The sequence below is a fragment of the Oenanthe melanoleuca genome, chromosome 3, assembly GCF_029582105.1.
Source record: "Oenanthe melanoleuca isolate GR-GAL-2019-014 chromosome 3, OMel1.0, whole genome shotgun sequence".
NCBI classification, from domain to species: Eukaryota; Metazoa; Chordata; class Aves; order Passeriformes; family Muscicapidae; genus Oenanthe; species Oenanthe melanoleuca.
The window spans coordinates 56,632,632-56,646,887 of record NC_079336.1 but is presented as its reverse complement, the minus strand read 5'-3'; the positions used below and the strand labels follow the sequence as shown (position 1 = coordinate 56,646,887).

Genomic DNA, 14,256 nt, shown 5'->3' with positions numbered 1-14,256 from the left:
GTCAGATTACTTCTGTGCCAATTTGATATGAGCTATAATAAAAGATGGGGTTAGTGAATGTGAGTAAAGCATTAATGGGGGAAGAACCAACCAACACAATTTTGTCCTGGCACGGGGCACATATTCTAGACTAGTTTGAAAGAGTCTGCTGATGTGAAAAAGAGATACAGTTGAAAAAAAATCTTTGGGAGGGTTTTTAGACTTCCAAAGTATTTCTTATTAAGCTATAGACAATAGAAACAGGTGGTCAGTTCTAATGGTGAAGAAGAGGCCAGAGTGGCTCTCGTGGAACCAGTGCTGCTCTGCATAATCATAAATGATGTGTAAAAGCATATCATCATAAAGCAAGGCAGGAATGCAAGAAGATTCTAGCTGCCTTTGATGATAGCTATGTAGATTCAAGGACAGGATTTTACTCCACTTAAAGTTCCATGTCAAACTTTAGGGCTGAAATAATAAACAGTATAAACAGAAATGGGAGAAGAAGGACTTTTCAATATTGAGCATTTTGGCTGCTTGATGATAGGTGGCATTTCCTATTGATTTTTACAGATGTATTTAGAAAAGTGGAGCAAAGTCCTCTACAAACTTCTCCAACTTCTCTAGTTCAGCACTTCTTGCAGAAAACAGTAATGACTTACGTAGATTTTTATATGAACTTGTTTCAGTTCAAAGACTTTTATACCTGGGCTGTGTAAATAATGCCTTGTTTGCAGTCCTCTGCCCTTCAGGAATATAATTGATAGCGTATTTTTTTAAAAAATCACTTTCCCTTCTATTTTTAACAGTATGCTTTAGATGTATTTTGATGCCTGAGGCAGAGGAGTACCTGAATTGGGATTTATCAGTGTAAGGCAAACACATCTGCCTGGCCTTCTGAGAATCTGATTTAATTGTGCAGGGCTCTGCTTTTCTGGAAAAGTCAGCTGCTGTAATTGAATCCCACATTCTCTTAGTTTTCAAGGGTTATTATTGCTTTCTACCAGGGCCAGAAAATAGTTGCTTAACAGTCCTTTTGAGCCCTACTGGGTGAAACTAATCTGACTAATCCCTGCAGCATGAATAACTCTATTTCTATTTGAGGTTAAAATGGAAGTTTTGCAGAGTTTTCAGAGATGATTTGTTTCCATGTTTATTGGTTAATGTAGGGGTTTTGTTCTGTTTTATTTTTAGGATTGCACTGTGGCTGACATGGAAGATAAAGTCCAGACTGTGGTAAGTTTATGTTTCTGTTGAAACTCAGCTGTCTGCATTCACATTCATTTCAGTTGGCTGTATTGCTGCTGGCTGTATTGATAACAGCTTTTCAGTCCCAAATGCACAAGCAAGTAAACATTACTGTGACTTGTTTTGTGCATATTCTTTGCTGTAGAGGAAATCACTGAAATTTCAGCAGATGGATCATGTGCAGTGATAGCATGGAATCAGGTATTCCTTAAAGTTTCATTACACAGCTATATTTCCAAGAGAATTTAACCTCAAATTTTCAAGGGAGCACTAGTACTGTAAAATGATCACAGGCTAAATAAACCACTTATGCCTGTGAAGTGCCTTATTTTGCTTCTTCATGTAAAAGAACTGCCCTGCCACAGAACTGCAGCTCTGGCTCTGTGCTTGATCTTGAGCTTCTAGGTTGTTTAAAGCAGCCTTGTGAGCAAAGGCAGAGTGCAATGGAATGCTTTTTATATTTTGTAGCAGTTAATCATGGCTTCCTGCTTTTGACATGAACCAGGCTGTGCTCTTTGATAAGGCCTTCCGGTAGCTCAGAGATTCTTAGGAATTTAATAGCACAATAACTAAAAATAATTTTGTTCGTAAATAATGAGACCATGTAAAAGGGAGTTTTCTGCATCTTTCCATTTGTGCACACCCACCCTGGAAATAGGTATTGTTGTTTGGAATTCCCTTGTTTGAGCAGTTCCTCGCATTCACACTTAAACATTGTTTTGATTTATTTTATTGCTGCTCTATAAATCTGACGTAAAACGAAACAGAGAACGTTGGAGCTATTGTTTCCAGGGACCATTGTAGTCCAAACCAATGTCTTCCTATGACATAGCTCTCCTCCCCCAGTTCTGTAATTACATATATCTACTTTGAATGAAGGGTTCAAGCCCCTTGTGGAAGGTGACTTCCCTTGCAGGTTCACAAACTGTTTATACCTAACTACTGCACTGTGTACTAATCTTCTCTCCCCTCTCCTTTAAGATTTTGTAACCTACTTTGAGTGTCAGCCTTCTTCAGTTGATTTCAAGATAGAAAACATGAAGGGACATAATGAAATTTGTGAGTGTAGAGAGGGCACAGATTTTTTTCCTTCTTTTTTTCTTTCTTTTTTTCATGTTTAATTAGACATTCTGATAGCTACGTGCCATTCTGCCTCCAACTTTACTGACACACACACCAAGGTCAGAATTAGCCTTTAGTTATAATGTTGGCTTAGGATCAGTTATGTTTTGGTCAAAAGGAAATATGAACCTTGCCTATGTAAGCATTCCAGAAGAGGTCAGTTCAGAGGCACAGTGAAGTACTGCAGCAGCACTTAAGTGCTGGATGGTCCTACCTATACTGTAAGGTTTTGCACAGACATCACTTTTTGTGACGCATGGCCAGCTGTATTCTTACAGCAGAAATACAAAACAATGTGAAAACTATCAGTTGTTCCCACTAGGAATCATCAAAATATTTCAGTATTTTAATGAGTTCTATTTTGGTTAAAGCAAATTAATCCCAAACCCATTTTTCTTCTATATTTTGTGTGTTTATTTTCTCAGACAGAGGATGTGTCAGCATCTGTTAGTGATGGTAAGGTGGCACCAGTGGAAACAGGTTGTTTCTGTGTTACAGTAAGGATGTAAACATGCTGTGGGATAGGTCTGTACAAATCAATCTTCTATTTTGATGATTTTAGAACTCATTTCCTTTACATCTTTTGAAAACTGAAAGAAGAAGAAGCCAGGAGAGGATTTTCCTAACTGTTTGTTGTGTGCTCTCATTGCAGGCCAAGACTTTAAATGGCATTTGTGATAAAGCCATCCGATCAACTACAGACCCACTGATGAGCCAGTGTGCGTGTCTGGAGGAGGTCCATTTAACCAACATTAAACCTGGGGAGGGCCTGGTAAGGAGCAATTCTGGAGTGTCCTGGTGTTCCCAGTATTTAATAGGTAGCCCTGTGAGCCAATGCAAGTGTGTATTTATAATAAGAGGCTTCAAAACCAATAATAATCTGTGGGGAAAAGAAAGAGGCACACAAAGGAAGACTAAAGATCATTTGTCAGGTGGTGTGCTGGAGTGGCTGCCAGGGACAGATATGCACATTGATAGGCTTGATCCCAAATATATTTTCAGATTCTAAATTGTTGATGACTTGTGTGTTAACCAGGATAGTGGAGAATTTACAAGTGCTTATGGAAACTAGTAGTTTTATTTTTTCAGGTTACTATAACCACTTTTTTTTTTTTTTTCTAGGGGGACTAGGGGAGGGAGAAGGCAATGAGAAATGATCTTTGGGTTTTGAAAGATGCTTTTTTATGTGTGTTTATTGCAAGATTGAGATAAATGGGAGAATTTTGGAGGTTTGCTGTTAGCAGGGAAATTAGACGCTTGTAGTTGTTTGGTGGCCATGTCTAGTTACTGACTCTTGTTCATTCAGTGGATTCTGCTTAGCTGAGTGCTGGTTATGAGAAACTTAATTTGGAATCTTGGTGGATTTTCTGTCTAGGAAACAGATGTGTTAGAATGAATTGGAAGGAATTTAAATTGTTACATGCATTTGTATTCACCCCTAGCCCTGAAGGCAGGAAAAATGAACATTTTTAGAGAAAGCTGCACAGTATTAGTGTGCTATATAGTTTTGCCTAGACCAGTGGATTTGAATGAATCAGTCATGCATTCTTGCAATTGTGGGAACTTCTTTGTTAATGCACAAGCTACATCAGAGCAGAGTCAGTCTAGGAAACAAGGAGGTGGGTGCACCCAGTTGGATACTGACAGGAAAACAGGCAGGAAATTGGCTGGAGAGGAAGGGTCAAAAAGATCATCTTTTTTTCCACCTGCTTTTAAAGCAAGTGTGGTAATTTTAGGCAGCTAAGATGATTTCAGCTCCTGAGTAACATCCAGTTCTTTAATTCTTAGTGTGAGTGTTTCTAATAACAGATATAGAAAGGAAAAGTAGTTATGTATTTGTTCATAAATGATAAAATCAATGTGGTCATCATCAAGCTGGTCATCTCTTGTGGGAAATCTATGTAATTATTAGTTAATAGCCCGTTTGTGATTTTTAATTTGGTGCTCTTATAGTCAACAGCCACTTCATCAACTTTGTCCTTGTGTTCACACTCAACATTAACATACAGAGCCACAAATACTCTGCTGGAACTTTTAGTGCTTGTGTAAGCATTGTGGATATGAGGCTGTCTGTGTATTGACTTACCAAGAGAAGCTTGGTAAAAGAACGTGTCAGCAATTCTTGTAGCCCACCTGTGTGAGTCTGCTCTGTTTGGAGAGAGCTGGTGGCCACCTAGTAAAACCTGTAATTCTCTAGAGCAGGCTGGGTATTAAGAAGATAAAGGCAGCAAAACCAGCAGTGTTTGGTATTACCAACCAGAGAGCGTTTCTAAGTCTCATTCCATGCACTAGGTGTTTTTAAGTCATTATAAATGTTATAATAAATTGCACTAAAATGATCTGTGAAGAAGTTTAGAGTATTGTAATATTAGACCACACACTTTTCTAAGGAGAATATATGAAGTGTTGACTGGTTATAATAATGTTTAGAGTCTGTTGCCAACAGTGTTTTAATCAGATAAGTTATGTGGTTTGTTTTGCCTTTAAACTTGTTTTTCATTTTTTCCTTATATTTAGGGAATGTACATCAAATCAACTTATGATGGATTGCACGTAATTACTGGAACTACAGAAAATGTAAGTGAAGCAAATGTAGATGATCTCAGACAGCAGCTTTGACTGAGTTAGTTCCACTAACTACTTTTTGTTGTTTTAGACATGACTTGCATGGCATTACTGCTTTAAACACCGCGTGATCCGCCGTTTGTTTATCCACAGTTTGTAAATATTTTGTGCCTGCATGTTTCACTGTTAGTCCCATTACACCAGTTTCTGCAAGTACACAAATTAGTTCAAATGCTTGGCATTAAACTAATTGCTTTAATAAGTTACTGTATCTGCTGTTTTGAGCTCTTAGGGTATCTTGCTTAGCAAAGTCTTGGATGTATTTGCTCTCCACTGGCAAAGGCAGTCTCCCCTAATGGGAGCATTTAGGTGGTAGTGGGCTAAATTCAGTAATGAGTAATGAAATCAATGAGCTGTCTTGTGACAAAATTACCTTGCAGAGTGAAAAGACTATGAACAAGTAAGACTTTAAGAGTGGTCAGCTGGAAGAAGTATTTGGCAGGAGAGGCAACTAGTTTTTACTGCAGGTGGTTCCTTGTTTTATTTGTACACTGAGTCCTTTGTAGCTGAGAGTTTATTGAAGGCTTCTGGGCAGCCCTTGAAGGAGTGGACCTCTAGCCAGCAGCTGAGGCTGGCAGGTGATGCTGTGGTGTTTTCAAACAGGCTCCTACTGTCCAGGAACAGTGACTGAAAGAAAAAAGAGCAGAGAAACTTGGCTTTTGCAGCAATGCTGCTTTTTTGTTTTTTTTTTTTTTTTTTTTTTTTGTGAATAAGAATGAACCAGTGATTCTAAATAATGCAAAATAATGTAATGTAGACTGCTGACAAGCCACTTCTGGATGTAGATCTTATTTTGGGTCTGTATTCGTTTAGCATTGAGTATTGACCTAAGTGTCTGCTTTTTGTTATCAACACTGGTTCTTCCTTTGGGGAAACTCCTTCCTTTGGAGCAGCAGAATTTGACAAGTGCCCGAGAGATCTGTGAACAACTGATGACTTTATGGTGATGTATCATTTAGATGACCCAGGCTCAATTTTCTTGCTAGGTTTGGAATGGTATTTTAGTAGCTATCCCCAGGAGCTGGTGTATGGGAATGCAATGGAATTGCATCCCTGAGTTGAGAGAACTGAACAATGGAAGAACTGGGGAAGTCCATTTGGTATGAGTCAGCCAAGAAGATTCCTGAGTAATGCCCTCTACGTGTGACTTTGCATGCCACATTTGCCCAGAGCTTACCTTTACTCTTTCCTCTGTTCTCACTATGTGATCCCAGTGCTGTGACCTGTCACTTGCTGCAGGAGCTCTCTGTGCAAGGGTCTCCCTCCCTGCCTCAGATGAGCTGTTGGTCACCCAAAGGACAGCTTGTTTTTCACAAACTTGACTCTGGCCCAGCATTTTTTCATGATGCTGGTTGACTCCTATATATGCAGCTTTCAGCAGAGGCATTTCCTCTCAGAGGAAGCAAGAGGACAATGAAGAAACAGGTTATTTATGATAGCTGGAGCCTCCCACAAATTCCCCGTGTTTTCTTCCTTTGTTGCATTGTTTATTCTTACAGTTCTTTCTCCTAACAGAGTTACTTGAGGTCTAAAGGTGTGATGAGGTGGAGAAAGGTGTCCTTAATCCCAGTGCTTAGTTCTGGAGTCACTGGGAAGAGCTGGCCTGTTGCCTGGTCACTCATGGGGTGGGGGGAATGGGAGGAGTTGCTGTCCTGTGACCAGGGTGCAGCAGTACCAAGGTATCATGTCCGTGTTGTTGTCAAGGCTGGTAGGAATTGGTGTGTTACAGCAGTGAGAGTGTTTTTAATAACTGCAGCAAAGGCTGGTGCATTGCACCAGCTGTTGATAAATCTAAGTATTGACATACTTACCAGTTTCTTGCTAGTGGCTCCCCAGAGCTTAGGTTTTGTTCCTAAGAAGATTGTATTTTAAAGTGTACTATTATTAGATAAGTATTTGAAAAATATCTGTCTATGCAAATATTTTTATCTGCTGACTTTGGTGATTCAGGCAGGCAGTTTCACATTAAAGTCAGAAGCTTTTATTTACATTAGAAAACAAAAAGGGAAAGTGCAAAGAATCTGTCTTGTGGATTGGAGGGGTTTTGGTCCTTTGTTCTGTACCTTCAAAGTCTTAATGTATTTTTAAAAACGGTTGTTGTGTTAGGGCAGAAATCCTCATCAGTCCTCTTCCATTACTGTCTAAAATTATAGTACAAACTGGAGGGAAAAGGAGAGTGGAGACTGCCCCATGACTGACTTACAATTTGGCCTGTAACAGGTGGAGGCTGTGCCTTCTCTCTTCCCCTTTAGTTCCCCCAGTATAAAAATAAACAATTTGGTTAATTTACATTTCTCAAGTCATCAGCAGATGTGAAAATTATGTATAATGAAGAGCATTGCTGATGCAACCTTTGACTTGGATTGGTGGGGGTTTTTCTGGGAGGGAGAGAGACCTGCTGCAGCACGTGGCTCTTGTTTTCCTCCTTGCAGTCCCCTGCTGATCGCTCCCAGAAGATTCACGCTGGTGATGAAGTGATCCAGGTTAATCGGCAAACTGTGGTGAGTAACTTGCAGCCTTGCAGACCTTCAGGGGCTGAATGGATGGGGTCAGGAGGCAGTTCTGGTCCTTTCCTGGGGAAATGTCTAAGGCTTTTTAACATTTTACTTTCAAGAGATTTTATTCTTTGCTATATTTTGATAAAATAAATATACAATATTTATATTTAATGTTTTACACATCATTAAAATATTCCGTGTTGAATTTAAGACCTGTTTTAAAATGCCTTGTTACAATCCTCTGAAATGCAGATAAAGAGCTTTAAAAAGCTCCCCCAGTAATTTGCAAATGGTTGTCTAGTCAATTGCATCTGAGAACCTGGATGTAATGATTATCTTTTTGCTTAGCACATTAATCAATGCCTTTCAATGTGGGAAAGAAGCATGACAAAAGTAGCTCACTGTGAATCCCCTTGTTAGTCAATTTGAGTATATCCATGCTAGGACTGGAAATTATGTATAAAGAGCACTGCTTGATATCTCAATATTTACTTTAGACTTAAGTAGGGAAGTTGGAAAGAAAATTAGGAACCTTGCAAAAAAAGAGCTTTCCAATTATTTTAAATTCTTAAGATGGCTTTTTTGGATCCCTTATCTCTTCTAGGTTTGTGTCAAAACAAACAGTCTGAACTGGAAGGTTTGGGTTTTTCTTGTTTGTTTGCTTTCAGAAAAGAAATGCTAAATAGAAGATGTCTTTATTTTCTTCCAGGTTGGATGGCAACTAAAAAATCTGGTGGCCAAGTTGCGAGAGAATCCTGCTGGAGTTAGGCTGCTGCTTAAGAAACGTCCTACTGGCTCTTTTCATTTCACTCCTGCCCCACTGAAGAACCTGCGCTGGAAACCGCCCTTGGTGCAGGTGAGAACCTGCCAGCCCTCTCTGACCTCAGGAATGCCTTGGTTGCAGCTAGAAAAAAGAGAAATGCCAGAAATGCCCCAAACTATCATGTTTTAAGTATAGGTCAAGGCAGGTTAGGTGAAATGGCTGTCCTCCTATGGTAAAAGGGAAAATGTTCTTCTCTTTTACTTTTTTTTCTTCCCTTGCAACCAGATAATGCCCTTTTGGTACACAAAGGGACTAGGTGTGCTGAATATTTTTATCAGTCTGTGTGTCACTGGGAGAACTTATCTGAGGCAAAACTGCTGATATGTGTGGAATTCATCAGCAAGGAGCAATAAATGCTTTCTCTATTTATCACAGTAATATATTTTTGCTGAAATAACTTAAGATTATTCCTTATATTTGTCCTCTTTTTAGTCTAGTGAAGGGTGAGAGAGTGTTTTTTTCAAGAAATTATTTAAACTGCATGTTTAAGATTTGGTTGTTGGACAATGGGTATTAAGCAGACATAGAAAGCAATGTTAGTAATTCTTAAATAACCATGTTGAGGAATAGCTTGTTGTATTAGGAAACTTAGGGCTTAATGCTTGCAGGAGCAAACAGCCTAACTGAATTTAAACTAATTATCTGGAATTAATAAAACCAGGGAGAGTTCCCCCTCCTCCTCCTGTTCTGGTACAGGTCTCCCTACAGCCGTGGGGATAATTTAAACCTGTGAAATGCTGGTGGCTGTCACTAGTCTCCATGAAGGCAGATTTCCCTCAGAATGGGTAAAGATGTATACTTGACTACTTGTTCATCCTTCCTTCACCCCAATGCATGTGTCCTGCTTTTGTGGCATCATGCCTGACGTGCCTACCAGTGTGAAGAGCTGAGGTGGGCTGGCTTATAGGCTTTGCCCAGCAGTGTTTCCTTGGGGGAGGGAGTGATTGGAGAAGAAAGGTTTTTGAAACCTCTCCTGTAGGCAGACAGGAACCTGGAAAGATGCTGAGAATATGTAGCAGTGAGTTGCAAAGATGAGCAATGCCACATCTATTTTTAATTTGCTTCCCTGGCCCTCGTTATATCCATTGATCCAGTCTATGGTGGACTACTATATTCTTGTCTGTGCCCCAGGCACTGGAGTGTGTGGAATAAAGGTAGCATATGCCAGCTTCACAAGGCTTGTTAATCATATCTGTATTTAACAAATTCCATTCTTTTAATGCATCTGAAAATAGAAGAGGGGATTTTGTCTCAGTTGCTTTTTTTGTCTGTGGAATTTACAGGAAAAATAGAACTGGAAAGAGCAAAGTATTCTTGAGCAATGTATTACCCATGATAGGACTTCTGTGGGAGGGCCTGTGCAGTTAGCCAAGACTGGGGGTGGAGGAAAATGTGGATTCTAAGAGTTTTTAAACTGTTCATATATCACAGAGATAGTAGTTCACTGTGGGATGAAAATGGTGCTATAGATTATTAAATTATCTTTTTGTGAATGATAAACGAATGTTCAGATGTTTGACAGCTGTTTAACTTTTCAGACCAGTCCTCCACCACTTTCAACTCAGTCACCAGAAAGCACTGTGGATACCTCCCTGAAGAAAGAGAAGCCAGCCATTTTGGATCTGTACATCCCCCCTCCTCCAGCTGTTCCATATTCTCCTCGGTATGCAAACAAACACTGAACAGAAACCTCCTTCATGCACTTGTTTCTCAGCTGGCTTGCTGTTTGAGCTCTGTGCAGATCAGCTTGAGGAAGCTGCAGATCTCAAACTTTCTTCTAGCTGCCTAAATGAGTTGGATAGCTTAAACTTATGCTTAAATGCATATACTGCCAGGATTATAACAGATTTTATTACTGGAAGATTATTGAGTGCCACAGAGTTGTTCCCAGAACAAGAACCAATGTCATCTCTGGTTTTATTGTGGAGTTATATTTCTGACAGTGTTTAAATCCAGCTGCACACAGCAAGAAGTAATTTTTGTCCCTAACATTTGGATTTTTTCTTTTTTAGCAAGTTGAGTAACTGTTGTGGGAGTTAGGATAGAAAAGAATGTCATGTTAAATGACACCTATCACGTTAAATTTTTAAACTTGCAAGTTGTTTAAAACAAATATGTTCCCACTGAAGGGAAGGGAGAGGCAATACATCAACTTTTATTTTTTTATCCTGTGGTGCAAGCTATAAAAATGCAGGCCTGTGTGCACAGGGGGAGTTATGTATATGGTAAGGCTGACTGTTGTTTGTTCTCAAGTCCATGTTGACTCATGCCAGAACCCTGCCAGCTGATCTGGGAACATGATGGAAAAAAGGGTTTTCAGGCAGGATGTAGAATGCAGGCATGCTTCCTGGCCTTCCCTGACATTTTAGGTTACATGTAGATAGCCCAGCACAGAAACTGTGACATTTTGCTGCAGGCATTGTGGGAGGGCACTTGCTTCCTGTCATGTAAGGGCTGATACAGAGACAGAGGTTGTATTACTGCAGTTTTTGGGGCAGGACTGGGAGGGGGGGCTCGCTTAGGCAGGGTCTCTTTACTGAAGTTGGACCTACCTTGACCTGCTCTGCCTTGCTTTTATGGTTACACATGCTCAGTTCTTATTTAAAAAAAAAAAACCCAAATGTTTAAATCTTTCAGCATAATACCAAGCATATAGATTTAGCAGATGAATGCCTTAGTTGTTTCTTCAAATCATTAAATTTCAAGCACATTGGTGAATTATGTCCATATGCTCAATTTGTTTGTCTTTTCTAAAGACACACAAAATTATATTTGGCTTCAAATGCCTTTAGACCTCAGTCTCTGTTGAAAAGGACAGAAATTGCAGTACGAGCTGTAGAACTTGTCCTGGATGATGGGTGGAAAGGGAAAGGCATCCCTTCAAAGAAAGCAAATGTAAGAAGCTATGGCAATCAGGAAGAGGAGGAAGGACAATTCTTTTGCCTTCTATTTGGCCATTTATTTTGACCTCTGCATGTTTTGCTTTTCTCTTGAAATTATAGTGCATTTGTGTGATGCTTGCTTTTTTTCCCCCCCTTCATCATCCTATTCCCTTCTTGTCATGGATCTCCTCTGCTGCACACTGGGAGTCAGAGAGCAGTGTTTGGTTTCCCTCCCCATGGCACAGTCTCCACATGGTGGTGGTGTAGGAGAGCTCTCCATGTACATACATTTCTGGTGTAACACTTGAGTGCAGCTTTTGTCCCTGCATATCCATAAATAGCTCCTTCCTATTCACTGAGCTATATGGCATTGTTCTTGCTGGAAAGCTGGGCAAGTGGGATGTGCTGTCCAGGGCCTGCTATGAATACTGGGGTATATGTGTGCTTAGACAGTCAGCTATATGTTTTTATGCCTGACTTGGCTAATGGTTGCTTCAAGCAATAAGATTGTAACATGTAGGAAGGGGAAAAAAAACTCCAGGCAATCTTAACTTGAAGGGTAGCTTCTCTTCCAGAAGTACTTGCAGAATTTGAGCAAAATCATATATATATATATATATAGAGAGAGAGAGAGAGATATACACACACTATGAATCTGTTACTGAAACTTTCAAGGAGGGAGAGAGAAGGTGGTAAATATTCAGTGACAGGTATTGGACTCCTACAATGACTGGAAGGCAGAGTCCCTCAGGTAGAGGTAATAGTGTGACCAGTACACATACAGAGATGGATAAATTTATCTAGCACTCCCGAGTCACAACTGTGTACTGAGCAGGCAGTGAATTAGGGGCTTTGATGCCCTCAGGACAGAAAGGTCTCATTTATCAAAATCTTTTGCAGGAGTGGAGCCTCTAAATTTCTCAGTGTGTTAAATTACTGACTTGTTACGAGTGAATTAGCACTAGGGGGATAGCTTTCTTCTCTCCTTGTTAAATATAATGAAGTCTTCTATCACCTGACTTATTTGGGGTTTTTTCCCAGCTTGTTTGCAGCACAATGCCAGTTGTCACAAGCATGACTTGCTGCTAGAAGCATCTTTCAAAGCTACTCATGTCTGTAGCTTTAAACTCTTTCAAGGCACTAACTGGAGTGACATGTCCTTTCAGAGATGAAAAGGGGAGCTTTGTGTATGGAGGAGGCAGCAAACGTGGTCAGCCACTTCCTGGGTCCAAGGGCGCCGAGTCTCCCAATTCTTTTCTGGATCAGGAGAGCCGGAGGCGGAGGTTTACTATTGCTGATTCAGATCAGCTGCCAGGGTATCCTGTGGAAGTAAATATCCTGCCAGCCAAGATGAGAGAAAAAACACAGTCCTATGGTGAGTTCATTCCACTCTCGTTATCACTGTTGTGATAAGGGCTTTGATCAGCGTGAAATTATTTGTCTTAGAAAACTGCTTGTCAGACTTGGGTGATATTAAGGCCATTTGTACACATTGTGAATGTGAAATTCTACATCTGAAATAATTTATCTTAAATGCTGTTATTTCATAATGAATATCATTCAGCTGGGGTCTGCTGCTACAGAAAGTTATTTCCACATGTATTTTGGTTATAACATTATGTCCATTCCTGCTCTAAATGAGCAAGAGGACAGCTGTTAAATCTCAGCACACTGATTTCTTATATGTCATCAGTGGGAGTCTCTTCAAGTATTATTTTTTTCTGCAATTTGAGCTCCTTATTGCTTATCTCTCCCTTTGTTTAGCTGGGAAAAGCAAAAAAAAGGTTGGTTTCCTCAGCTTTATGTAACTCCTCATAACTTTCTATGTTGTGTCTAGGAAAACCTCGTCCTTTGTCAATGCCTGCTGATGGAAGCTGGATAGGAGCTGCAGAACCCTTCTCTAGGCCACGAGGATCAGGGAGAAAAGGTAAGGTTCTAGGTTTTGTCCCTCATTCACTTCCTCTCCAAAATTCCCTTAGGGTGAGCCACGTGAAAGCATTTAAATTAGGCATGAATTATGGTTTACACATTGCTGAACTGATGCAAAGTGACCACTGCTGGGTTTAGCAGGAATGCCAGATGATAACGATGAAATTTCCGAGGCTATACAGCGAGGGGACCCAAATCTTCTGCCTTAGACTTGCAGTGAGCATTAAAAGTTAGCTAGAATGTGTTGCTAGGGCAGATCTGTACTTGTGACTTTATAGCACAGGTTTACCATTTTGCCCTTGCACACAGCCCTTTCCCTTTCTACTGCACTTAATATTGATCGTGAAACTACTTTTTTGCTAAGTCTTTCTTTTTGTTTAGCTCACTGTGGAGGCTGTTGAAGGAGCAAGTTTGTTCACAAAATGTAAAATGTAGGGCCTTTTAGGAGCTGTTTTTTACTGCTACTGCTGTTAGAAAGGAACATATTTTGCAGGCATCACTGTATGAGAGAGAGACAGAAGCTCATAACATTTTGTGTTTAGTTGGATGGCTTTTTTTACTTCCCACACTGTCTTCTTCCCACCCTCTTTTACATCTGAAAGACTATTTGAGTCCTCTTAGAGTGGGAAATAAGGATGACTGGTTTATTCTTGGAATCAGTTATGAAAGCTAATGTCTAATTCTAGGTAAAATCAAAGCTGAATTCTATTATTTTCATGCAAAAGTAGAAGTTGATAAGGAAAAGCATCAACCTGGAGGGATGCTAACAAAGTGATCATCAGGTGGCAGGCAGGACTGGTTTTTGTGCATGTTTTTTTGTTTGGTTTTACCTTTGGTTTTGTGTTCCTTTTTTAATGCTTGAAATGTAGCTAAGTGCTTCAGGCTTGTATTTAAGCTGTGTTGAGTCAGAACCAAAGGCTTGCCTAGTCCAGTAGGGTGTCTTTAGCAGCAGCTGCTTTGGTCAGTTGTCTAGGGAAGAGTAAAAACAGAGAAAGCCTCACAAATCACTGGCCAAAATCAGAGATGGAAATGCTTACATCTTCATCTGCAAAATTAATTTCTCTTCTATTTGAAGTGTAACCAGAATACTTTTATAAAAACAGCAAATGTTAGCGTAGGGTTTTGAAGTCAGCAATAATTGGTTTTTCCT

General features: G+C 39.9%; 1 protein-coding gene across 1 annotated transcript in view; it reads left to right on the top strand.

Annotated features, from left to right (window-relative positions):
- CNKSR3 (CNKSR family member 3) overlaps positions 1–14,256 on the top strand; it is a 52,339-nt gene that overhangs the window by 35,918 nt on the left and 2,165 nt on the right. The window contains exons 5-12 of the mRNA XM_056486479.1: positions 1,174–1,215; positions 3,002–3,121; positions 4,867–4,926; positions 7,407–7,475; positions 8,182–8,328; positions 9,834–9,958; positions 12,344–12,552; positions 13,015–13,104. Of these exons, the coding sequence (XP_056342454.1) occupies positions 1,174–1,215; positions 3,002–3,121; positions 4,867–4,926; positions 7,407–7,475; positions 8,182–8,328; positions 9,834–9,958; positions 12,344–12,552; positions 13,015–13,104 (862 nt within the window). The remainder of the gene's footprint in view (positions 1–1,173; positions 1,216–3,001; positions 3,122–4,866; positions 4,927–7,406; positions 7,476–8,181; positions 8,329–9,833; positions 9,959–12,343; positions 12,553–13,014; positions 13,105–14,256) is intronic.